The 24,660-nt window shown below is 54.8% G+C and overlaps 2 protein-coding genes across 3 annotated transcripts in view; both read left to right on the top strand.

Annotated features, from left to right (window-relative positions):
* The window catches only part of SRRM4 (serine/arginine repetitive matrix 4), a 37,362-nt gene extending 22,113 nt beyond the window's left edge, over positions 1-15,249 (top strand). For both annotated transcript variants that reach the window (XM_040576811.1, XM_040576812.1), the window contains exons 9-13: positions 5,232-5,569; positions 6,982-7,203; positions 7,434-7,544; positions 9,262-9,405; positions 10,001-15,249. In XM_040576811.1, the coding sequence (XP_040432745.1) occupies positions 5,232-5,569; positions 6,982-7,203; positions 7,434-7,544; positions 9,262-9,405; positions 10,001-10,265 (1,080 nt within the window). In that variant the 3' untranslated portion in view covers positions 10,266-15,249. The remainder of the gene's footprint in view (positions 1-5,231; positions 5,570-6,981; positions 7,204-7,433; positions 7,545-9,261; positions 9,406-10,000) is intronic.
* A 1,740-nt stretch (positions 15,250-16,989) lies between these two features.
* Positions 16,990-20,809, top strand: HSPB8 (heat shock protein family B (small) member 8). The gene is made up of 3 exons (XM_040577298.1): positions 16,990-18,113; positions 19,133-19,196; positions 20,028-20,809. The coding sequence occupies exons 1-3, from the start codon at positions 17,735-17,737 to the stop codon at positions 20,185-20,187; spliced, it is 603 nt and encodes a 200-aa protein (XP_040433232.1). The 5' UTR covers positions 16,990-17,734; the 3' UTR covers positions 20,188-20,809.
* Positions 20,810-24,660: the final 3,851 nt, after the last annotated feature.

Raw genomic sequence — 24,660 nt, forward strand, 5'->3', positions numbered from 1 at the left:
GATGCATCGTGGTATCTCAAAAGGAAAGAGATTTTTTTGGTAGGATCTTGACATGCAGAGAAAACCCAGACAGACAATACACAAACTTCCTTGAGGTAATGCTATAGCATTTCCAAATCCAAAGGTTTTTTAAAGCCAGTTTTTATTCTATTTTCTTTTTCTGCTGACAAGTTGAAGCACTGTGTGGTAAATTTTGCCTCCACACATTGTTTTACTTTTCTATTGGAATGGCCACATCTAACTCAGTTTACCTTTAATTATGAGGGCGAAAGCACACAAAGAGTGCCCTGCCCATGCACCTACCTTGCTTCTTTCCCTCTTGCCTTTATGTGCAAGCTGATGCATGCATGCATATGCACACACACAAAAACACCCCGGAGTTCCCTGCTACTTCTGAGCAATGAAGTTCCTAGCTTCTCACTCTAATTTTTCCCTTTAATCACATGCAGCCACAACAGATACCTGTTGAGAAATAGGGCTGTGGCTCTGTGCCTCAGCGTGCTGAGAAACTGTGGGTAATATGCAGCACCTCTTAGCAGCCCCCCTAACCTGCTGCAGACACTTATTCTACACCAACACAGCTGTATTACATGCCCTCGTGCTTTTGGTTGAGCAGCGCAATATAAATACCTGCAGGGTGCAATTTTAATTGCCTTTGTTGTACCTGATGAAGATAGCTGCACTCTGCATGTACTTTCCCTGCCAGCTCCTTTACTTTCACTGAAGCTCATTTACAGTGTCACAAATTAACATAGGCTTGACCCAAATTTTCAACGAGGCTCAGTGGGGTACAGTTGTTGCAAGTAGTGCTGTTTGTCTTTGTGCTAGCGGGTCTGCAGGAAGGTACAAGCGGGGAAATACTGCACAGGGGCTGGGACGCTGCGTGCAGGAGGGCTCAGGGAGTCTTGTAGCAGACTTGCAGGCTGCCTCACTCTTGCTTTTTTTTTTTTTCTTTTTTTCTAGCCTGGGATTTTGTTTATATAGGAAAAGCTATTCTTTTCACTGCTGCACGCTGTGCTTCTGAGAACAAACAGGGCCCTTAAAGAGCTGAAAGGCAAAGCCTCCCCTCAATATGGAAGGTGCTCCCTTTGCTGTTCCATTTTTCCCCCTCCCAGCCAGAGGACTGAAGTTACGCTGATTATTGTCTGAAAATTTTGCAGCTCAGTGCTCAGTTGGAGGCAGGGGTGCATGCAGCCACGGGAGGACCAAGCAATACCCCAAAGGAGCTGTCCCGACACAAACCCTCACCCCAAAGCCATTCCAGCCTGGCCCGGAGCTGAGCTGCAGACCCTCCGGCCTGTGTCACACCACGCTGGCTGCACCCTGGTGGGCAGACAAGATTTTTCGTTGGCTTTTCAGCTGGGGCATCTCCCCTGGGTGAAGGGCAGCCCTATGTCCCTGCTGGTCCCGAAGGGGACCATCTCCAGGGAGGCTCGCAGCCCCTCGCAGCAGGTGCTGCATCGTGCGCCGGCAGCTGTCTGCCAGCCCTCGCGGGGAGCAGGGGTCACTGACGCAAGCTTTTTGTTCCTTTCATTAGTGTAACGCACAGAAAGAGGGAGGGAGGGGAGACGTTACGCAACCCTGAAAGAGAAATTAACTCTGCTTTGAAATGAGTTGCAAAACAAGAGAACGAGACCCAAGAAAGAAACCCTCTGGCTATGAGTGAGGCTGTGCCACGCTGCTCATTGATGGGCCTCGGTCCCCTTATGGCTGAGAAAATTTATAGCCCTATCTCTCCTCGGGGCTGTTTGAAGCACAGTAAATGGACTTGTTCAATTTAATTGGAAGACGAGTGGTGATTGTATTTTTGTAACCTATTAGTCTGCACTGCCTCTTGATCTATGAGCACACTTGAAATTACCTTCTGAAGTACGAGTGAGGGCCTCGTTTCTGCTCACACCTCCATCTTGATTAAATAATGATATGAAACAAACAAAAAAAACCCACACCCCCAAACAATAAGTGTATATCTTAGGTTTTCTTGAGGGCAGCAGCAGGTCCCCTGCTGAAAGAAGCAAAGTTCACTGAGATTATTTAATTACTTACTGGGGGGGAGGGAGGGGAAGCCAAATGTTCACACAGAGAAAATTAGATTCATGAAAGACCAGGCTCTTTCAAGAAACCTAGAAAAATAAAAAAGCCATTAGAATTCAGTTGAACTCTGCGCAGTGTTTTCAGATGCGGCTCCTGGTTTCCATTTTGTGTGGCCTTTGTGCCTTTCACAAACAGGAAAATGGAACCAGGAGCAAAGCCAAGGCTGTCAGATGGGGAAGTTGTCTCTGAGCAGAGAAGTCGAGCACCTTGAGGCCTGTCTTGGCTCCTGGTGCAGGACAGAAATCCCAGGCCAGGCCTTCCAGCCCTCACAAGGACTGCAGGCTCTATGATTTAATTATATCCACGTGTTGCCTCTTCCCAGAGTGCTGCTACTGCAGCAGCGGAGCTACAGAGAAGCTTGTTGAGCGCTCAGTTTTTTGCTAGATTTAGTGATGTGCTGACAACAGGTGTCACTTTGAAGGTAGATTTCAGCAAAGGCAAAGCAAGAGCATATATCCCAGGTCCCAAAGGCAGCCTTAAAAGCTGTTTTAGAAATGCGAAGAAACAGGTGGATTTCTCGGCTGTGAAGAAATAAAGGTCCTTTGGTTCAGATTGGGAGGGAGAAGTGAGGTGTGTATGCACGTGCAGTGCTGGTGGCCGTGTCCCTCTGAGCAGCCCGCCCCAGGCCTCCTACCTGTGTAGCCAGGGAGCATCTCACAAGGTCTTTTACACCCATAAATAAAATGCAGTCAAGAGCTGACTGCCTTTTGGTTAGGGTTCAGGTATAATGCAAGCCATAAGCCATCTCAAAAAAACAATAAAAAATCTGGTTCCATGTTTGAAAGCGCAGTCCTGTATTTTCTGGGATGCCCCTGGGGAGAGAGCTGTGGTTCAGACCAAGGATGCCAATTCCCTCAGAGCTCTGGATGCGGTGTCAGGGTTTCAGAAAGAATTGGTGGAAAACAGGAAAGCTGGGTAGCTGGCTCTCTTATGCTCCTTTGATGTGAGCGTGGCTTAGAAGTTACTTACAGGTTAGTGTGGAGCAGAGATGGGAGAAGATGGGGAGTCCCCAGCTCTGGCATGGATGGGATGGGATGAAATAATTCCTGTCCCTCTGTGCTTTGTCCCAGAAACACTGCCTGTTACTAAACAAGCAGCAAGTACTTGGAGATCCTCCAAGCCCAGGTGTTTTCAGAGCATGAGGGTGTTGTGAACAGCCCTCGTTCAACACGGACTGCTCGCTGAGAGCTGTTGTGTGCTCCGGCAGCTCTGCTCTTGGAGCAGCTCCCCTCCGGTTTCAGTCGGTGCTGGTCTCAGTGTGCATCTGAGTCACCCTCCGTGTCCCAGTTAGCACCTCTTAAATTAAATCAAGAGCAGCCCCCCTGATTCTTGGCTCAGAATACCCCAGATTTGGGAGGGCACATCCCAGCTCCCCATAGTGGCTCGGAGAGCACAAAGGAAGCAGAGGGAGGGCGCTGCGTGCCCCAGAGGATGTTCGGGGGGTTGGAGGGAGGTTGGCTTGCAGGTACAGCACTGAAGGACTGTCTGGAGTGGGGGGAATCAAGCATACATATCCACACTGCAAATCCTGGACCGAACGATATGGGTGGCAGTTAGGAGAGCAGTGAAAAAGGAGGAGGCCACACAAGGGTCCAGGCATGCTAGGTCTGTGTTTGGCCCTAATTCTCCCCATAGCAAGAGCAGGCGCTGGCACTAACCTAGCCCCACTGCCCAGTGCTGGTACGTTCCTGGCCTGGCTCTAATAGATATGAATAAAATTAAAACTGAAGGGTTAAAATATTCAAATGATGTAAAGCCCCCAGTGGTGCTCAGGGTCCCAGATGACAGCCCTGGCCAAGGCAGCCACGTGGATATGGGGTCCTTGCTCGCCACATCAGGGTCAGCAGCCCACAGAAAACCAGCCCGGGTATAGCTGAACACCACGGCTGGCAGGAGCAGGGCTATCACCCATCCCAATAGGTCTCCAAACCAGCAAAACAAGGGGGATATTTTTCCCTCCTCTACTTTATTTTTTTGCTTCTTCCTTCAAGCTCCTTTTGCTACTTCCATGTGTCCGTGGGCCACCAGGAAACCCGAGGGGATTTAGTGCAAGCCACGACTTTTCAGCACAAGCGATCAGCCTCCGGGAGCAGGCTGGATAGCCTAATTTAAACCAGAAGGAAACAAAAATGAATAATAAGTGAGACAAGCAAGCAGACAAAAAGCAGGCTTGACATTTACATAGCGGAGTCAAGTGAACAGTTGGCAGTGTGGATTGAAGAGAGGGTTTATGTTTTTTTCATGTAATTTGAGACTCTAATGATGGACTTATGTTGCCCGCTCTTCCTTTTTTCTTACACCTTACCTACTAAAGGAGGAGTTCTTGATGGGTAAGTGGATGCTATCCGCAAGACACCAGGGAATTTATTAGAGGTCACTTGAGCGCATTAGCTATATCTTCTTCAGGGGGAAAAAAAGCACACAAAGAAGTGTCTGTATACCTTTTATTTCCAGAGGGATTTTTCTTTTTTTTTTCCTCTCCCCCCATTTTTATTTTTATTTTTTAATTTTCAAAGTGCTAAGCTTGTTTATTTTGCCATTTTTTACTTTGTACAGAAGCCCTTGATTTGATTTGATTTTTACTTATTTTAGTGACATTTACTCACCCTCTTCATTAAGGAAGCTTTTAAAAAAAATCACTTATTTGAGAATTTGTTTCTTTTTTTTTTCCCCCAAGAATTATGTAGTTTTTTTGTATGTATTTTCCTTTTTTTTTTTTTCTTTTAAATTTCCCTCCTTTTAGGTTAAATAAGGGCTTTTTCCTCTGTTACGCCTTTTTTTATTTAGTTAGTTACTTTGATTGTTTGGTTGCCCGTTTACTTTGTTGAACTCTTTTGTTTAACATGAATCGCATGCTGATACTCTTTGCATGATCTCTAAATCTTCCCGTTATCATAGCAGGGGGAAAAGAAGTTTCTTCTTACTGTGGATTTCTTTCAGGGATATGTGCTTTTGTTTTCTTCTCTTTCTTCTTTTTCTTTCTTGCTTTCTTACTTTGTTTGTTTCTTTCCTTTTGTTTCAGTGCATCATGATGGTAAAATTTCTGGGTTTATTTAAAAAAAAATCAAAGTAAAACCAAAAAACAATCCCCCTTAAAAAAATGTTCAAACAATGCCAAATGGCTTTTTTGCTTTCAGATCTCTCAGTCAGGGTCTTCTGCTGACCTCTTTACCAAAACAGACAGCCCGCCTGGCAACCTAGCCAGCCAGAACGGAGAGTATCATGAATATGACTCAGGAAACGATACTTCCTCCCCTCCCTCCACTCAAACGAGCTCATCCAGGTCAAAGGACAGCCAGGAGAAAAGAAGTCTAGTCCATGATGGCTTTGGCCATGCCTTCTCGTCCGGGAAGCCCAAACTGGCCAACAGTGATAACAGCTCTGATTCAGGAAATTCCTTCACCAGTTGCTTTTCCCAGACCAAGGCGACAGCTTTGGAAAATCTGTCTCCAGATGCCCAGGGACAAGACCGAAGGTCAGTGATTACCAACAGCTGCTGCTGGCAGCCAAATACCTGCTACGGCGTTGCTCTGTATCTCCTGCCTGCTTGCCAGTTGCAGTGATGAGCTGGCAGGGAGGTTTTTGTGGTCTGGAGAGAGTTAGATGTAAATCAGACCCGCGGTCTTGCCAGTCTGGAGTCGGGAACCCAGCATTGAGCAATGCTTTAGCCTGAGGAGGAAGACGAAAACCCAGCCATCGCACCCCTGGGCAATGCCCGTGCCTGCTCTTCTGGCATTAATGTGGCTCGCCTGGGGTTTGGCCCTGTGCAGAGCTGTGTCCTGAGCACAGCCCTGCTCTGCTGGACACGACCATGTTGTTGGTCCTTCTGGGCAAATTCTGGAAAGGTGCCTGAGGGGTTCCCTTGCAAATTATTTTACTGTGGGGAAGGGGAACGCAATTAATTTTCACTAAAACCATTATGGGCTGTTTTTTCACCTGTCCAACAAGACTAATCCAGTCTGTGCCTTCCTGCCTCCTTTCAGGACTGGTCCTGGGCAACCAGATAGCATTTTGTGCACGTGGGGAGCACAGGGAGAGGCAGGTGCTGTGCTGGCTATGGGATAACACAGCAGCAGCTCTGTGCACTGGGACCATGATGCTGCTGGAGCTGGAGTCAAACACAGTCTAGTGCCACAAGACATCATCAGGAGAGGGATGTAGGTGCCAGCCTCCATCACTGCCTCCCTTTCCTGGGGATTTGCCCAGTGATGCTGAGGATGAAGGCACTGAAGCACAAGGGCTGGTACCCAAGGCTGTGCTCAGGCAGTGGTGTTAGGGAGCAATTCCAGGCCCTCAGGTCTTAAACACCAAAAGTTAGAGCCAGGCTGTGGTCCAGGAGTGGGAAGGAGCCAGGGGAATTGGTATTAGGAAGAACAAGTCCTGAATTTTCAGTCAGAGGATACAATTTTGAGGCCCTATATACTTCTCACACCGTGACTCCAGTGGGATAACTCTGCCTTCGCATGGGTGGAGCTGGAATTGCAGCTGGCCATTGCTGTTGGTAGGCCAGCCCCGATTCACAGCCAGGACACTTCTCCTGAAAGTGCAAGGATTCACACAGGCCTCTCGAAAGGTGGTGGGACGTGCGTGCTCACACTGCTGTGCAGGCCCGGAGCCCTGGCTTTCCTTGCTGTAGGGCTTCTCCTTGCCTCGCTGCCTCCCCAGGGCCTGCAGGGCATGGGGCAGAAGAGCTGCCTGAGACCTGGCCCACAGCCTGGAGGCTGAGCTCTTGGGCTCTGACCGCACACGCTGGGCCTCCTGCAGCAGGAGCCTAGGAAATCAGGAGGTTTTTATCCCCGCTTTGGGACTGGGAGGATGGGAGTGCTGTTAGCTCATGTAAGCTGTAAGTCACGGCTTAACTGACCACCCAAATATATATGTTTTCAGAGCGTGCCTGTCCTTGTGTCTCAGCTGTTCGGAGGAGAAGAAGCGAAATTTGTCCCCGTCCCCAGCCCCCAGCTCCCCGGCAAGGCCGTGCTCCCGCAGCGAGTCGTACAGCAGCACAGGCAGGTCCTCCCCTGGCTCCAGCCGCTCCAGCCGCTCCCGCTCCTCACACCACAGGGCCTCCCCCAAGTACTCCCGAAGCAGGTCCTGCTCTTCAGGGAAGAGGTAAGGCCAGTGCAAACGGCTGTCTCTGTGACCCTGGGCAACGTCCAGCCCCTTGCAGGCTGTCAGACTCCCTGAGGAAGTGGGTGAAAGGGTTTGTGTGTGTACGTAGGGAGCCACATAGCTCCTGCAATATGGGATATCTCTTCCCCCCATTAGCCTAGATTAGGAGGAATCTGGACCTGTCTCATCTTCCAGCATCTTTAATTTATGTGTTTATTCTCTGTCCCCAGGTCTTCTTCACGGTCCCCCAGCTATTCCTCCAAATCCTGCAAAAAAAGTCCTGGAAGCAGGAGTTCAAAGCCTCGCCGGAGCCCCAGTTACTCCCGCTACAGCCCTAGCAGGTACATCTGTCTCTGCATGTGATAATTGCTGCCTCATGCCTCTCCACTGCCTCCATCGCTTGCTTGTACTCCAGCCTGCTTTCTGGGTCCCTCTGTCAGCCCCAAACTGCTCCCCAAGCTTCCTCACTAGGTGCTTCAGGCACCCCAATACTCCTCACCAGAGTGAAGGAGGAGCAGGGAGACATGGAGCAAGGGTTATATCAGCATGTTATGTTGGCCTGCAGCCCTATGGAAATATCTTCCCATTTATTGCCCCAGAGCTGGTGGTGGTAGCAGAGGAAAGAGCCCAGCAGTGAGCCTTTCGCTTTCTGTGGCAAGAGGGGATTTCCTGTAGCCAAGGAATAACCACCCTGCATTGATTCAGGGGAATTTCACTCTGAAACGTCCTGCTTTCAGGGCAGGGAGGGAGGCTGGTATATCCCCGGCACTGAAGCATCACAGCACCTCATACTCAGAGCGTGCGGCGTGCGAGGCGGCTCTTCCTCCGCTCCGAGCTGCTGCGAAGGACATGCTGCTCGGCAGAGTGCACAGATGGCTGCTCGGTGATGTTTGCCAGGGCCTCGTGCAAGTAGGAGGTGCCTCACAGGAAAACCCGGGGAGTGCCCTCCCTGTCGTGCTGGGGGCCAGCGACGGGGCTGTGAGCAGTGGGCAGAGCGTTAGGCTCCAGCTGGGTCTGCCCGTGGCTTCCATCATCCAAGAAGCCCACAGCAGCCAGCAGCACACCCCTGCGGCAGGGCTGCAGCCCTTGTCAGAGAGAAATCTTAGTGCAGCAGGGAAAGACGCTCTGCTTTTCAGGGCTGCAGCTCTGCCAAAGAGGTGTCAGGCCCTGAGAAGTGTCCCTGCTGTGTGGGCAGATGCCAGGTACCCTCGTGCTGGCGCTCGTTCAGCCATGCAAGGGGAAGCACGGTCCAGGAGACTCTGCTCACGCCACACCCTGCAGAAGACGCATCTCACAGCTCAGCCCCGGAGATGCCTTTGGGCAGTTTTTTTTTTCTGGTAACACCTCTGCTGCTGAGCATACTGTGAACATTTGGCACCCTTAAATGTTACATTCCCGGGGCCTGATTCCTGCAAGCTGCGACAGTCCCTGCTCTGCCGTAGGAGAACGTTTCCTGTGTGCAGGGCCCGGGCTCCTGGTCTGTAACGTAGCGCTTTGCAGATGGCACCAAGCAGGGAACGGGGTGTATGAAATCATCTGTGTTCTGCAGAAGGGCCTGTGCTGACGTGTACGGGAATTTAACAAAAGATAAAACCATAGCAACCCTGACACTCCTTCTGGCGAGCCATGCGGAGCCGCGCGGCCCTGCAGGGATACCTGGGGCCCTCGGCACGCGTGGGGCCCACTGGCAGGGCTGTGCTCACCCGGTTTTGCAGCACAGCCAGCAAGAGCAGCTTTAGCAGAGCTGTGGAAATACCGAGCACAGCTACAGGAACGGGTACGGGGAAGCCATCTTAGCTCAGCAGCGTGGGGCAGCCAGGAGGCTGCTGAATCTTCCAGGCAGCCCAGAATCGGTCAGTGTCTGTCTGTCAGGCCAGATGAGTGTCTCACTGCCCAGCTGATTGTGTGTGCAGGGCTGATGCCACCAGAGCACTGAGCTTTAGGGTGTTCCCTTTCGGAGCTGTGTGCCTTTGTGGGTCATTTTCTGTGCATTCAACCCCCCACCCAGCCAACTGCACCTGCACGAGCCCAGCGCTGACTGTTCCCAACCTTCCCTAGGGACCGTGAGCGAGAGCACAAGTACGGCTCCAGCGAGAAGGAGTCGCACAGGGAGCGTGACCGGCGGTGGCGGTGCTCCTACTCGCCCCTGAGGAAACGCAGGAGAGACTCCCCCAGCCACCTGGAAGCTCGGCGCATCACGAGGTACAGGGACATTCTGTGACACAGGCCTGTGCTTCGGAGGGAGGCAGGTTCAGCTGTCCCTGCTGGGGGACGTGGGCTGTCCTCTGGTCCCAGTCCTTGCCAGTGGAGGTTGCTCCAGCAGGAGACCGGTTCCCCTGAGCCTGATCAGCAGGCCCGTCTGCCACTCCTAGAGCTTCAGGATTTCCAGCTAGAGGCAGAGAGAGGATTCAGGGGTCTCGTTTACAGCCACTGAAGAAGAAAGACAGATGAAGTCAGAGCAGGGACTTGCCCATCAGATACGAGATGCATCCCCCTACAGGCTTTTTGCTTCGCCCTCTCCTGTGGTAGATGTCCCGGGTACAGAGAGCCTGTAAGCCTCAAGCTGAGGGCTTCTGGGGACAGCATCAGGCAGAGCCCAGCCTCAGACTTGGTGCTTGGGGTGTTCCCCAGGGCCCTGGAAGTGGAATCCCAAAGCCTGTCAGATACCTACTTTATTTCTTGTAAATAAACAAATAAGCTGGGAGGCTGTCGTACGGCATAAACAGTGCTTTTTGGAGATTTAGGCAGTAAATCTGTCCTGGCGTTCCTGGTAATCCACATCTTTTTGTCCCCACAGTGCCCGCAAACGCCCCATCCCCTACTATCGGCCCAGTCCTTCCTCCTCCAGCAGCGCCAGCAGCTATTCCTCTTGGTACAGCACCTTTAGCCGCTCCCCCAGCCGGAGCCGGAGCTACTCCAGCTCCCGGACGAGCCGGAGCCGCAGCTGGAGCAGCAGCAGTGGGGAGGGCAGGAGCCGCAGCCGCAGCTCAGGCCCCAGAAGCAGCCGCAGCCAGAGCAGGAGCTCTGAGTCAGGAGGCAGCTCCGACAGCCTGCGGCGCTAGGGAGTGCCGCCGAGGGCTCGCACGCTGCCGGCACCTCCAAATTCCTGGCATTCTCCACGTCCTTCCCACCTACCCGGCCATCGATAGCAATCACCCCTGATACCGATGCGATGGCAGCACCAGGTCTCCCTTCCCCACTTCGGACAGAGTAAGAGGCCGTGTGCACCCGGCGCAGCCCCTTCGCCGCCTTGCAGAGAGGATGGATCTGTCCCGGCTCCCCCAGCCGGGGCTGGAAGGAGGGTCAGTGCCCCGCGGAGAGCCTGTTACAACAGACCTGCTCCATCCTCACCAACATCCCCCGTCTCCCCATCACCGCCGTCCTCCGAGAGCCACCAGCTGGTCCAAAGGAAGAATTTGTCTCCTTGCTCTTCTCCTGCCAAACTGGTAGCCAGCAGATTAATTTCCCTTGGAGGAAGAGACACATTTAGGGAGGAATTTGCTGGGAAGCTTTGGTGATGAGTGGGGGTGACCTGTCATAACCAAGGCAAATATCAGGTCCCATGGGTGTCTCCCCCAGAATTTCTGCCTGCTCTGCAGCAGGCCTCTTCCATGAGAATATTTATTTATTGCCATAAGCCAGTCTCTGCTATAAATAGAAGGCTAGAAATCCCTCCTGATGTTAATTCCTGGGGAAAAAAAAAAAAAGCTCCTGCCCTTTCCTACCAGGTTCATCTTTCGCAGGGTCGTTCTGTTTCCCTCCAGCACTGTGACTCGTGAACGCACTGCTGAGGTCTGAAGCAGATTTGGGAGTGGGGAGTCGGTGCCACAGTGTGAGAGGTGAGGCTGTGGGGTTCCCTTCTTGGAGGACTCTCTTGCAGTTTGGGGACAGTTCAGGTTTTTCTAAGGGTTCCTTGATCTCTGAGAGCAAGATGGACTGTGAGGAGACAAGGGCGCTGGGTTAACTCCAGCGGGGTACCCGCAGTGGGGTGTAGGGAGAGCACACGGGGTCAGAAGGGCAGTGTGTGAGCCAGGGGATCCCAGCTCCCCGTTCTCATAACAGACAGCAGTTGTCAACAGAAGGAGGGTTTGGGGAAATAATTTCTCCTTGAGACTCTCAGGCTCCCCTTGAAGGCAGGATCAGCAGCCCCAGCACTCCAAGTGTAAGACAAGAGGATATTTTCCCTCCCTGGCACTACACAGCTGAAAAGGCTCTGCTCTCAGCTCTGACCATGGGGTGACCGAGCAGCCCCCAGACACACGGCGCAGGGTCTGGCCTCCCCCAGCGCTCCATCGCTCCGAGGCTCTTCCCCTCCTCGCAGCTGCAGCAGGGTACATGGAACCCCGGTTTGGTGCTGGGGGGACGGAGCGGCGTGGGGGGGACAGGAAGGGCCCCCACTAATTGCCTGTTTTTCCCAGGAGGGCCCTGCCTGCCTGGGCGGCCCTGCGGTTTTGTCTCCCTGCCAGGCTTGCCAGCCCAGCTGCCTGTGCAATTACTGTGTTTTGCAGGGTAACAAAGACTTCTCCCAGCACAGGCTGAGCTGGTGCTGAGGATTTTCTTTCTCTTACAACACCTGGCTGCTTAGAGACGCTAATTTAGGCTTAAGACTTCCCTCCCTCCCTTTTTCCATCCCCTCCCCTTCCATCCTGTGTGATTATTAACAAGTTTGGGCTTAATGAGTCAAGGAGGTGTGTCACGTAAGTGTCACAGAAAAGGGCTAAGGGGAGCCAGCATCTGCTGGAGGAGGAGAGGGCTTAGAAAGAAAAGTAAACTCACCAGATAAAGAGTTACCCAGGGCCCTGCTCCTGCTGGCAGCAGGTAAAGGGGCCAAGCTGTGAGCAGACGGAAGACAAACACAGCCTGGATGATTGCCTTATCAAGCAAAAATGCACGTTATCTGTTGGAAAAAACAGTAGCGAGGGTTATACTTCTACCTGGCTGGTACACGGGGAGGCTTGATGCCAGGGGTCCCCTTTTCCCAGTCTCCTTCCCACTGCTGGTCCCCCTTGCCCTGTGCCTTCCAGCCCAAGCCCCACTTATTTCCCGGTCCCCCTGCCTTGTTCCGTGGGGGTAGTTTGAGGGTGGCTGAGGCACAGAGCTGGGCGCTGGGCTGGGCTCCTGGCGCTGCTCGGTGGGGAGACATCCAGCTCCTGGGAGGGCACTTCCTAGGGCACAGAGAAGCGCGTTCCTGGCAGGGCTGAGCAAACCCAGGGGGCTGTGGCTGAGGATCGAAGACAGGGTGTTCGTGCAGAAGGGTGCTGCTTCCTTCCCCTGCCCTGGGCCTGGCAGCAGCCCCTTGGCCATCTTCTGCGGTGAGCTCCCTTCTCGTAAAGGGCTGAAAACCTCACGCTTCTCCCCCAGAGAGTCTCTCCCAGTTTGGCATTTGCGTGCCCCGTCCTGCTCCATACAAGACCTGATCGCAGTGACTGGAGACCCAACCCCAAATCCACCGGTGCACGGAGAGTTGCCTCCTGCCCGAGTACCCCTGAAGACACACTTGTGTCTGCAGCAAGGCAGCAGCGAGCCAGGCAGGCAAAAACCAGGAAAGAAATGAAGAGCTTTGTGCAACCGGTGTAAATATCCAAACCCAACACTGACTTGAGTTCCTCGTGGCTGGGGACGGACGAACAAACACTGCGTCGGGGGCAGTGGCACATGCCGACAGTGGGACGGGAGATGACCGGTCCGGCTGCCCCGCACCTCCAGGGCTGCCTCCGCCTGCACAGTCCATGGCAGCTAAACGCTCCTGGGGTTTCCCAAGTGACTCACGTTGGAGCAAACCTCTTTATTTATTTATTTATTTATTTATTATTATTCTATTTTTAATTGTACGTCCGAATGGATGCAGGTAGTCGCCGTTACCAGTATTTATTTATTCTATTTTTTGGGAAGGGGAGGTTGTGGGGGGAGGGACAATAAGTTATTTTTGGATCTGTTTGCCTGTTCTGAACGTCTCCGTGTCGCTGTTGTTGTGTAGAGGTTCTCGCAGCGCCTGCCTCTCGGCCAGGGGTGGCTGCTTTGCGGGCCGGGCTCCAGCTGCTGCCAGCCCTGCTTCCCCCGGCCCCGCTGCCGAAACCGGGCTGCTCGGCATCGCTCCGCCGGCTTCCCTGGGAGGAGGACGCCGTCGCCAGGGCGCCCCGGTGTTGTTTATCGCCGCGCCATGACCCACCCATGGAAAAACTGAAGAAGTCAGACCGTGAGAGAGCGAGCTGTCTGCGGGAGGTGCTTGCAAAATCCAGCCTCCGGTGACAGGACCTAACCGTCTGCGTGTACACGTGTGTGTGTGTGTGCCTGTATGTGCCTATGTGCATATACATATATGTTTCCCTCAGTGGTATTTATCTCTTTATTTTTTAACTTATTTAAGGTTTTTCAGTACAATCCAGACCATCAACCTCCCTGTCAGTGGACAACTGGGTTTTCTGTCAGTTTGCGAGAAGCCCGTGAGCTTTTCTGTCTCTGTGCCTTTTGCCAGTGCTTCTTTTTTTTTTTTTTTTTCCATTTTCGCTCATTCCTTGCTGTTACAGGATTTTTTGCTCTGTGTTCAGCATCCCAGACTGCTGCTGTCTGCAAGGAGCAGCTTCCAGCTGGCGGGCAGCTCGGTCCTTTTGGTGCAGGTGAATCGCTGCTCATCGGCGGCCGCTGCACCCAGGACCAGCTGGGGCCTCACCGAGAGCAGCGAGGCTTTGGGGGAATCTCTCTGCCACCTTTTGGAAGCACTATCTCAAAGGGTAGAGTTCTCCTTCCTCATTCAAGGGCTCCTTCCTGCCCGTGATTTTGTTTCCGTCCCAAGCACCCTGGTTGCCTTTCCACGGCAGAGCACACAACACAGCACCCACAGCACACGTGTCCCCCTGGGACGCTCCCTGCTCCCTGGACCAGCCTTGTCTTGGGGTTCCTCCTGTCCCACCCCATGCACTGGGGCCAGATTCCAGCAAACCCAGCCCAATCCCCCTGTGGTTTTGCTGAAAAGCGCAGAGGAGGGATCTTTCAAAGCACCGTTGTGTTATTTCACCACGGGTTGCAGCACTCGCTTGTGCTCTGCTTTATGTTGACCGCAACTTTTCTCAATGTTTTTGTTGTTCTGGGGGACTGACGTTGTACCAAACCTGTCTGCAACAGCCAATCAACGTTATTTTGCTATGCATTGTACATATATTGAAAAGGCTGAGAGGACTCAGCCTCTTATTTAATATTTATTTCTCCTATTTATTGAGCATTACTTAGAAAAACTATTTGGGTCTTGCCATTGGGTCCAGGAATGTTTGAGCCTTTTGCATGCAGCGAGGTGTGCCGTATACACTGGAGAGAGGTGACTCACCACGGGGGCTGGCCTCTGCCAGCTCGGGGGCATGTGCCAGACCAACGAGGCTCATTGGGAGCTCAACCACCAGAGATTTAGGGAGAAATATCAGGGCTGCGGAGCTCGCTCCTGTCCTCTCCCAAGCGCTGCAACGAGCAGGAGCTGGCTGCAGGCATCGCTCCCTTCTGTGAAACAAAGGTATTTGTTTGAAGTAGGATATTTGCTTGAGAAAGGGATGGATTTAGGTGCCTAACTGAAGTCTTTGCCCTTTAGTGTCCAGTGGGGCTTTATTATCTCTGTACTCAAGGATGGATAATTCCTATGACTTTTGCTGCTACCTGGAGGTTTGCACAGGATCAGGAGGGTCTCTGAAGCACCGCTACATCTGCTGTTGCAGCAACAGCTTCACGGTAAAGCAGCCTGACTTCTGGGCTGTTGCTTAGAGAACAGCACCCTGAGCCCCACCAGGGCAGCTCTCCATGTTCAAAATCCAGGGAATGGGGAGATTTAGAACAAAAGCCAAGACGGGAGAAAAGCTGCCAGGGAAACAGTGTCCCTGTTTTCTCACCTGTTGGCCGATTCCTTACCAAATTACACTGGTGCATCTGTTCATTTGACTCCATTGTAAAACTACCTTTGCTTTCCATGGAAATGCATACTGTATTCTTTAGTCTTCCTGGGGTATTTGAGTTGTTAGCCTGTTTAGAAAAAGGGTTCCAATAAAGATTCAGATGGTATCTGGTTCTCATCACAGCCCCGTTTCTCATGTTCCTTTTGGATGCGGCTGGGTGTGGCAGGATATTTTGGGTTCTTTCAGCTGCTCGGTGGGGTAGGACATGTGCCTACACTCTCAGCTGCTGAGAACTGGGTCCTCAGGGCACGGACTGGAGCAAAAACAGTTGTTTGAGTTCCTGCCAGCTCTCCTTTCCTCGCTGGGCCAGGCTTTTGCTGCCCTTTGCCATGGGATTTGGGTCTCCCGCAGTTCAGCCACCACTAGCGCAAGCTAGAAACGCAGCTGTTGCACCAGGGGGGTCAGGGTTTGGGGGCTCCACAGGGAGGATGCCCCTCACCCGGGGATGCTTCTCAGGACCAGATGTGAGCGCTGGTCGTGGCACCGGGCTGAGCCTCGATGGCAGCTCATATGTGCACCCGGGAAGGCTCTGGCCATGGAACAGACAACAGGGATACGGGGCAGCGTCCCCACGTCCCTCGGCAGATGGGTGGCCGTGCCGCGCTCCCCAGAGCTGACGTGGCGCTGCTGGCAGCCGCGGGGCCGGCTGGGCGGTGGGAGGCGACTGGGAGGTTTGGAGTGACAACAGGAGCTAAATCAGGATGGCCCCGGAGAGGGACGTGTGACTAATAGGGATAAACAAGGCGACAAGGTGAATTCCTGGCCGGGGAGGGAGGATGGCCTGGAGCTACTGGGGAGATGTGGGACTGAGGATGTGGGGAGGCTCCTGGAAATGCAGCAGGGATGGTGGTGGCCACGGGGCTGCCCTAAGCCTCCCCGAGGCTCAGCGCCTCTTCCTGTGGGCCTGTGTCACCCCCAGGACACCTGTGTCACCCCGACTGGGGGGAGCCCTTAGCCAGGCAGGACAAAGGGACAGAGAAGGACGCTTTGGCCTCTACTGGCAGCTGCCTCCCTGCTCCTCCCAGGCATCTCCAGGGCGTCCCCTTTGGTCCCCAGAGAGCCCCCGCCATGCCTGGCCGTGCCCCCACGCACGCAGTGGTGCAGGAGCCGAGGGTTGAGCAGGGGAAGCGGCCGTTCCCTACACCAGCAAAGGCAGCTCCCTCCCCAGCGGTACCGCGTCGGCGCAGCGTGATTAATGCCGTCAGAGTGACCAGCAGCTGAATTGCTGCACGGCCTGCAGCGCATTACAGCCTCCCCGCTGCAATTAGTGCCATCGAGTCCATTAGAAAAATTGCAGATGCTGGAGAGCAGGAGTGTGAGGCAGAGCTGGGGAGAGGACATGGCGTGACGAAGCGGTCCAGCACCCGGCACTGCACATCCTCAGCGACATCCCCCGGCACGCTGCATCGCCCACCCACCCCAGCCGTGCCAGGACCCCCCGCAGGGACACCACCAGGTACCCCCACTCGCACCACCGGGTACACCACTCGCGCCACCGCCACCGCACCCCTTCCCCCTGCACGCTGCCCTGTAATTAGCTCCGCCACCACCGCGCGGGCTGTGATTAGCGCCTCGCCCTGCTGCGGCAGGGCCGGGCACGCGGCGAGGAGGAGGAGGAGTGCGAGGGGGCGAGGACCGTGCCTAGTTGCTTTGTGGGGTCCCGCTCCCCCCCCCCCCCCAGGCAGTTTGGGAGCATTGCTCCAGGCCCAGCCCCGGGCATCAGCCCACAAATCCCAACCAGCTTCGTCCCCTTGCGTGCTGTGCTGTGGGGATGGCGGTGACACATTTCCCAGCACAGTGGGCTGCTCGGTGGCATGGGGACACGTGGCCATACGGTGCGGGGGCTGGACCCACTGTGGGGGTATTTTTAACGGGTGACATTGGGGCGAAAGCGATGAGCTCTGGGGTTATTTTTAGGCAGGGGCTGGGGCAGCTGCTGAAAACGCCATGGCCCTGTGGCGGCTGGGATCCTCGGGCCAGCGGGAGAGGTCAGCTGCCGCAGCCCAGATTCTCCACGGCTGTTTCATCCTCTCCAAAATACTCGGCTGACAGGGCAGGAATTGCAAAACACAGCCTCCCCCCTCCCAAAGCCGTATAAATAGCGCTCGCCCGGCGGCTGGAAGGTTACAGAAGTTTCTCGGCTCCGAGCTCAAGCATTTATTGCGGCTCTCACCCGGGAGCGGCGGGGAAGCTGCACCGTGATTGTAGGAGAGAGAGGGGAGAGATAAGCTTTTAATCTTGGGATATTCGTGTTTGTTTGTTCTTTTTTCCTTCTCCAGCCGAGAAGTTTTATTTTCCACCACCCGATCCCTGGGACTGAAGCCAACCAGGAAGTTTTTTTTTTTTTTTTTTTTGGTCCAGAGATCTCCTCCGTCCTTCCTGCACTTGCTTTTCAAGCACCGAATGGTTCAGCCCTGAATCGGGGTTCCTCCATCGCCCTCCGCCTGGTGCCAGGGAGGGAGCAGCCCCCACCGCGCCCGCCCGAGCCCCCGCCCGCGTGGATGCGCCTGCCCCGGGCCGGGCTCCCCGGGGAATTTTGCAGCCAGGAGCAGCCCCACTGAGGCTCCGTGAGCCCCGAGCCGCTGGAGCGGCGAGCCATGGCCGACAGCCAGCTGCCCTTCTCCTGCCATTACCCCGGCAGGCGAAGCGTCCGCGACCCTTTCCGGGAGCCCGGCTTGACCTCACGCCTCCTGGACGATGATTTCGGCATGTCGCCCTTCCCCGGGGACCTGACGGCAGACTGGCCCGACTGGGCTCGGCCCCGGCTCACCACCACCTGGCCAGGCCCGCTGCGTGCCGGCATGGCCCGCGCCTCCGCCATGGCCCCCGGCTACGGCGCCCGCTTCGGGGGGTACCCCGAGAGCCGCAGCCCCGTGCCCGCGTCCCGCGAGCCCTGGAAGGTGTGCGTCAACGTGCACAGCTTCAAACCCGAGGAGCTGACGGTCAAAACCAAGGACGGCTACGTCGAGGTGTCAGGTGAGAGCCGAAGTGCAGGGAGGAGGAGGAGGAGGATGGGGCGCGAAGGTCCTGCCCTGCCTGTGGCATCCCCACGGGCTCGGTGCAGAAGGGGTTGGTGATGTGGTGGGGGACCCTGCTCAGGAGCCGTGGTGGCATGCTTGCTGCCAAAATGGAAAGGAAAAGTCTCCTTTGGGGTAAATCTCCCCGATTTCAGTCCCAGCTGGCATCCAGTAGCTAGCTGCTGAGAGGGGCCCCAGCTTGTCTGGGTTAATTATAGCCGTGTGAGGCCAGAGCAGAGGGAGAGAGGGAGATTCCCTTTAAAGGGGCCGAGAGCGAGGCAGCCAGAAGCACCTCCCTAAAAATCCAGCCGTGATGCCCCAACAATTTGCCCCCGGCCCCAAGCATCCCCCAGGCCAATGTCCCACACCTCCTGGGGCTGCCGTGCTGCAGTATTTGCCCCGGGGGCTGATTTGGGGTGTGGGGGGACACTGTGGGTTGGGGGGGGCCGAGTGGCCTCAGAGCTCAAGCCCCACCTAGGGGGGCTCTCATACAGCACCTGGCAGCTTGGCGGAGGATAGGGGCAAGGGGATGGGGCCCCTCCCAAGATTTTATCACGTCTGGGGGCTCCTTCTTCAGCTCCATCTCTTGGCAGCAAGCAGGACCCAGGCCTTCATGGGAAATGAAGGTGTTTGGCAGGGGAAGACACCCCATCCTCCTCTACTTCCTCCTCCTCCTCAGACCAGTGCAGCCCCAGAGGCTGGGCACTTGCTGCTGCCTCAAGCTGCTGGCATCTCTCTTCCCTTCTTTTTTTTTTCCCGAGAGAGGCATTTTAGAATCACTTCATTGTGACGATCGCTCCCATTTTAAGCTCAAGGCCTGGCTGGGTCTGGCGTCTCCCTCCCCACGTGGAAGCCTCTGTGCTGGGGAAGGGAAAACCTCTCCTTTGGAAACTTTCCTGGGTTTTGTTTTGTTTTGCTTTTTGGGTTAACCAAAGGAGCCCTGCGGGGTGGTGACACTGCCTTTGTCCTTCCCCCCAGGCAAACATGAGGAGCAGCAGGTGGAAGGAGGCATCGTCTCCAAGAACTTCACCAAGAAAATCCAGTAGGTATCACCCGGCCCCGGGGCATCCTCCTACGCCCTCTACAAGCACAACCCCATCCCCGTGACATGGGATGGCCACAGCACTGCTGTCTCCACCCCAAAATCTGCCCTGACATGAGAGCGGGCAGGCATGGAGCAGCGCCCAGGGTGATTTTCGGTCCCCTCCCTGCATTTTGGACCCCAGCAGGAGAGGGGTGCACTGTGCCAGCACATCCTGCGGGGCCGCGAAGTGCTGATCCCATCACCAGCCCCAAAATACACCCAGTCATCAGTGCGCGGCCGCGTGCGTACCCGAGTACATATCCGAATGATGTCAGGCAGATCGCTATCGCCTTGACTCACTCAGTAAGAGCAGCGGGGAAGGTGAGCCAGCACCAGGTGCAAACCGCAAGGAAGCGGCGGGGGCTTTTGCCGCTTGGCTTCCCCAAAATATTCCTGGGAAAAAGCTGCGTGCGCGGGGCGGTCGTGCTGGGTGAGAGGCAGGCGCCGAGGCTCCTTTTACGGGCAAGGCGCTGGGCACGACGCAGGCAGCGGCACGGGGCTGATTTACTCGTGCTCGGCAGAAGCCAGGCCGGCGCAGGCTGTGGTGACGTCCTGTCAAACACATCTGCCGCAGAGATTAAACAGAGTGCCCGGCGGGTGGCGAGGCGGCCAAGAGACCGCTCTAAATATCCCCAGCGCGTTCCTGGGAGCTACAGGAACAACAGGGGGATTCGGAGAGCGCCACGGGGGCTGCTGACCCTGCCCATGTGGGCATTCCCAGCAGGGATGCTGCGAGCCACACGGCCACCCCAGCTCCTAAACCTGTTTGTCTCTCTGTCCCCGCTCCAGGCTGCCCTACGAGGTGGATCCCATCACCGTCTTTGCCTCCTTGTCGCCGGAGGGGCTGCTGATCATCGAGGCACCCCAGATCCCCCCATACCAGCAGTACGGTGAGGGTGGCTGCGGCAGTGAGATCCCCGTGGAGAGCCCCGAGGCCACCTGTGCCTGACGGCCCCCCCCGCACCCTGGCGGCCTCCTCTCTGCTCCCCGCTCCCCCCCGACCCCGCTCCCCGGTCCCCAGCGGGGTGGCCACTGGGCACAGCCTCTCCTGCTCGTGGGGACGGCAGCGCCCGCTGCTCCCCGGGACCAGCTGCCACGGCCACCAGGCCACCGTCACTGCGGTTTTGCGGCGGTCTGATGCTCTGGTAGAGGGTTTTGTGTCCGTCAGACCGGGCAGAACGGGTGTCCTCGTTACAGTCCTTTTTTTTTTTTTTTTTTTTTTTTTTTGCTGTAAGGTGAGCAGGCGGGATGTTTGTAATGGTAGCAAAAAAGTGCCCTTTTCTCCTCTTAAATTGAAGTAGAATCCCGTGGTCCTGTGTCGTCGTCTTCTCTGTTTTTTTTTTTTTTTTTTTGAACTCCATCTCCACAAACGGCCCCTCGCCAGCACGAAGGCACGTGTCCAGTGGCGGGGGCCAACAGCATATCCCTGCCCCCCGACAGCCAAACCCCCACCGGACCTGCTGAGAAATGTAAACTGTCTGCATGTTTGAACATTTTTTTTTTCTTTTTCCAAAGAGAACTTGTGCTTTTACTTTTCAGACTTGAAGAATAAAGATGAGTTGATGTTCTTAGCCTCTGCTGGTGTTGGCTGAGCTGGAGGGCTGGGAGGCAAGGGCAGGGGCAGATGGGGATGCTTGTGGGCATTTCCGTACCCTCTGGATGGGCTGCAAACCTTTGTTTCTACTTGGGGATGCTAAACCAGCCTCTCAGCTGGGAAACTGGGGTTTGTCCCCACATCATCCCCACTCACACGTCCCCCAACAAGCTCCTGGCCGCAGCTCAGCCCTGCAACCCAATGCCCAGGGCACGGCAAAGCAGCGGTGCCAATGGGCGCCTGGAGCGGGCACCTGGTTTTCCATGGCGCCAGGGCCTTGGAGTTAAAAATACAGCTCACATGCTGCACCCGGGCTCGTTCAGGGCTTGGTTACCAACAACAGCCCCACTGTGTGCTGTAAACCCTGGCCCTGGCATTCTCCGGAGCATGGCAGCCTTGCTCGCGCAGGGGCTGGGGGGCACGAGCTGCAGCTGAGCCCTGCTACACCCCCGGGGTATTTGGAGAGGGCTCCAGCCCTGGGGCATGGAGAGCCCAAGCTTGGCTCTTTGGGAGCTGGAACAGAGGTAGGAGCTGCTGGGTGGATGTTGGTGAAACGGGGGCATGTTACTCAGCCTCTAAAACCCAGCAAATGTCCCCAACTGCCCTGGGGGGTGGCGAGGGATTGCCCAGCTGGGTTCCATTCTCAGCTTTCTTTCCTGCTCATCTGCAGCTGGAGGAAAGTGGTTTATGTCTTTATTCACTTTCTGGTCTATTTGGTTCTGTTTCCCGATGAACTCCTTAATAACGTCTTATAAACAATGCTGTGAAATGCACCAGTGGTAATTCCTTACCAGCTGAGGCTGCATTGGCAACAAAGCCCCGTAAGAGGGGCAGCTTGGCGGGCCTCTTTGGTGAGCACCCCCTTGAGCTGCTGGATCCTCCGGGAACCCCACGCCAACAAAGAAGGTGCAGATCAGCGCTATATATATATTTTTTTTAAGTGCTGCCTGATCGCTGCAGTGAGGGAGGCTTTAAAAATAAATACTGCTCCGAGTGTTTCAGCAGGTGGAGGAACAGGTTTGGAAACGCTGCGGCGTGATTCCAGCAGCTCGGCCCCGTGCCCGGGGCTGGCTGTCTGTCCTCAGCCCCTGGGTGAGATGAGGCTGTGAAACCATCAGCCCCATAACAAAACACTGCGATAGCCACTCCAATTACATTACGTTTTTATGGCCTCGTTGCAATTACGCTGCATTTTATGGTGTCACGGTGTATTACGCCTTGTGGCTTAATACCCACTCCGGCGCGGGGCCTCCTGTGCAGGGAGCACCGAGGGGGCGTCCCGTGTCCCCCCCCGAGGACGAGGCGAGCTCCCTGTGTGTCCCCGAGGATTTGTTTCCCAAAAATGGAAGCAAAAAGCCGAACTGATTGCTTTTGGCTGGCAGCATGCGGGGCAGGGTAAGCAGCACACAGGCAGCTCCGGGGAGGGCCAGAGGCACCAGGCATCCTCGGAGGCCCCCCTTCATCCTGTGACCGAGGGGGATCCATGCCCCTTGGCCCCCCTGACTCCCCCCTGCCCTGCTCAGGTCTCTGCAGGGCTTGATGCAGCTCCTCAGGCGTTTTTTCCTTCCCAGAGCATCCCTCAGCACGCTTCAGGCTGGCTCTCACACAAACCCAGGCTCACTCAGCATGAATCCGTTCCTTTTCTCCCCAGAGACGATCCCATAATGGTTCTGGTTTTCCTCTGCTCAAGTTCACATCATTTTTACATATATTTTTTTTTTCATGTTTCTATTCGGAGTTCCTCCTCCTCTGGAGGCTTTGCTTTGCTGTATCCCTGCTCTCTACTTGCAGAGCAAATCTCATCCCCTTTTTTTCCTTCATGTCTCCAAAGAGGTGCTTTTGTCACATGATGGCCACTGGGACAGAGAAGCAAAAAATGCCTTCTTTTCCTCTAATAAAAGAACCTGATGCCATAGAAATAACACAACCAGGTGCCTTTCCATCCCTTAAATCAGAGGCTGAGCAGTTCAGCAGCAGCTCCCAGCCTGTGCCACCGCCATGCGGAGCATCACCAGCCCCTTCCAGGGACCCCAGCTTCCTCCCCCACGAGCAAATAACGTGCTGTACCCACGGGGGAGGACTCTGCTTCTGGAAACACCACAGATAACTAAGGGACGTCCTGCCATTTGGTGTAGCAGACAGATGCTCTGCAGCAACCCCCCCCAGAGGAGCCCAATTCCCTCTCCATTTTCTTCTTTCATCTTGCAACAAAAAGCCCCCTGTCCGAGGCAGCCTTGGAGATCTCTCCTTATTAAGAAATCTCCTTGAAACACGTTACAGCAGCTGAGGACGGTGGTCATGAAGCACAGAAAGCCTACAGAAGAGCTCATTAGAACAAAAAAAATTACAACTAGTTGGAATAAATCAAGCTAAACTTTCTCCAGTGTGAAGGTAAAGCAAGGTGCAAGTGAGCGCTTTTCCTAGGATGGTGCTGACCCCAGGTTCCTCTCTGGAGCCAAGGCCTGGCCTCGTGGGAAGGCTGCGGTGATGGAGCAAAAGGCGATGCAAAGCCGGGTTTATGGGGTTTTGGGGTTTTTAGTTGGTAGCAGTGAGGCCGCGTTGTCTCTGAGTTACTTCTCCTCCGGTCTCTTAAGAGGTGTGGGATGGGTGCCCTGAGATGGGTGCCGGGGGGGCACCTTGGGGTTCCTGCACCTCACAAGAGAAGTTCTGGAGATCTCACCATGCTCCTCACCACAGTTAACACCAAGGGTGCCAGGGAGCACAGGGCAGCAGCACCAGGGTGCCCCACGGTGCTGGCTGTGGCCGGGGCACCAGGGCTGGTGGCATTGCTGCCGCTTGTGCCAGGAGGGGACGTCGCTCCAGCACAGGGAAATGAATTAGTTTCATTAAGTCGAAACGATTAGCTTCAGGCATTGATAATGGTACTTAATGGGTCTAACACATTTTTTTGTGATTATGCTGTTGTATACAGCGGTGTACATCATTAATATTCCTCTTTAAACCTCCCTGCTTTCATTGCCACTCATTATTTTTGAGTCCTTCTCATGCCTGAGCCCACTCAGCTGCCTGTGGGGGCTCTGCCCACGAAGAATACCCTAGCTGAGCTGATGGCCAGGATGATCGGGCAGCAGGAGGCTGGGATTTGGCTGCAGGAGATGGGGAAAAGCCTGGAGTTCTCCATTGCCCCCGAGGAGCGTCGCCACCTTCTCCATGCTCTTGCTGAAATGTGGCATTGCCCTGAGGAACAGCCAAGCCCGGTGGCTCTCCTGCTCCTTCCTCTCCCGACCCCTTGCAATCTGATTAATCCGTTAGGATTAACCTCTCTTTAACAGCTTGATTAGCTGCATTTTAAAACTCCATTTGTTTTCCTCTTTGCATCAAGCCTGAGCCAAAAAAAGCGGCCAATTTGCAGCGATGCTGATTTGCTGCAATTTCCGAAAATCAGCGCGAGTTGCAGGGAGGCGTGCTCGGCATTTCGATCCCTGCTCGGTGAACAGGAGCCGTCTTTGGGCGAGAAAACAGCAGGAATGGCTGGAGGGAGGAGGGAAATGTCCTGCTGGGGGGGAACTGGGGCCCACATGAAGTGATGAGCATGGGGCAGCAGGGCCAGCCCTCGCCCTAGTGGGGTTTGATGGCCAAAGATCTGCTCGTGTGGTCCAGAAGCTGCTTGGGTGAACTGGCTTGGGGTTGGACTTGCTGTATTTATGCAGCTGCTGAGCTTGAAGGCAACCCACTGACCCGCAGTTAGCTCTCAATTCATCCCTTGGGAGCTTCCTTTAGGTGGAAATCAATGTTTGAGCATCGACGGGGAGTACAAGTCATTGACATGTGCACATACGTGCCTGCAGCTTCACCTGGTTAGGAAAG

Source organism: Cygnus olor, chromosome 17 (assembly GCF_009769625.2).
Source record: "Cygnus olor isolate bCygOlo1 chromosome 17, bCygOlo1.pri.v2, whole genome shotgun sequence".
Lineage (NCBI taxonomy): Eukaryota > Metazoa > Chordata > Aves > Anseriformes > Anatidae > Cygnus > Cygnus olor.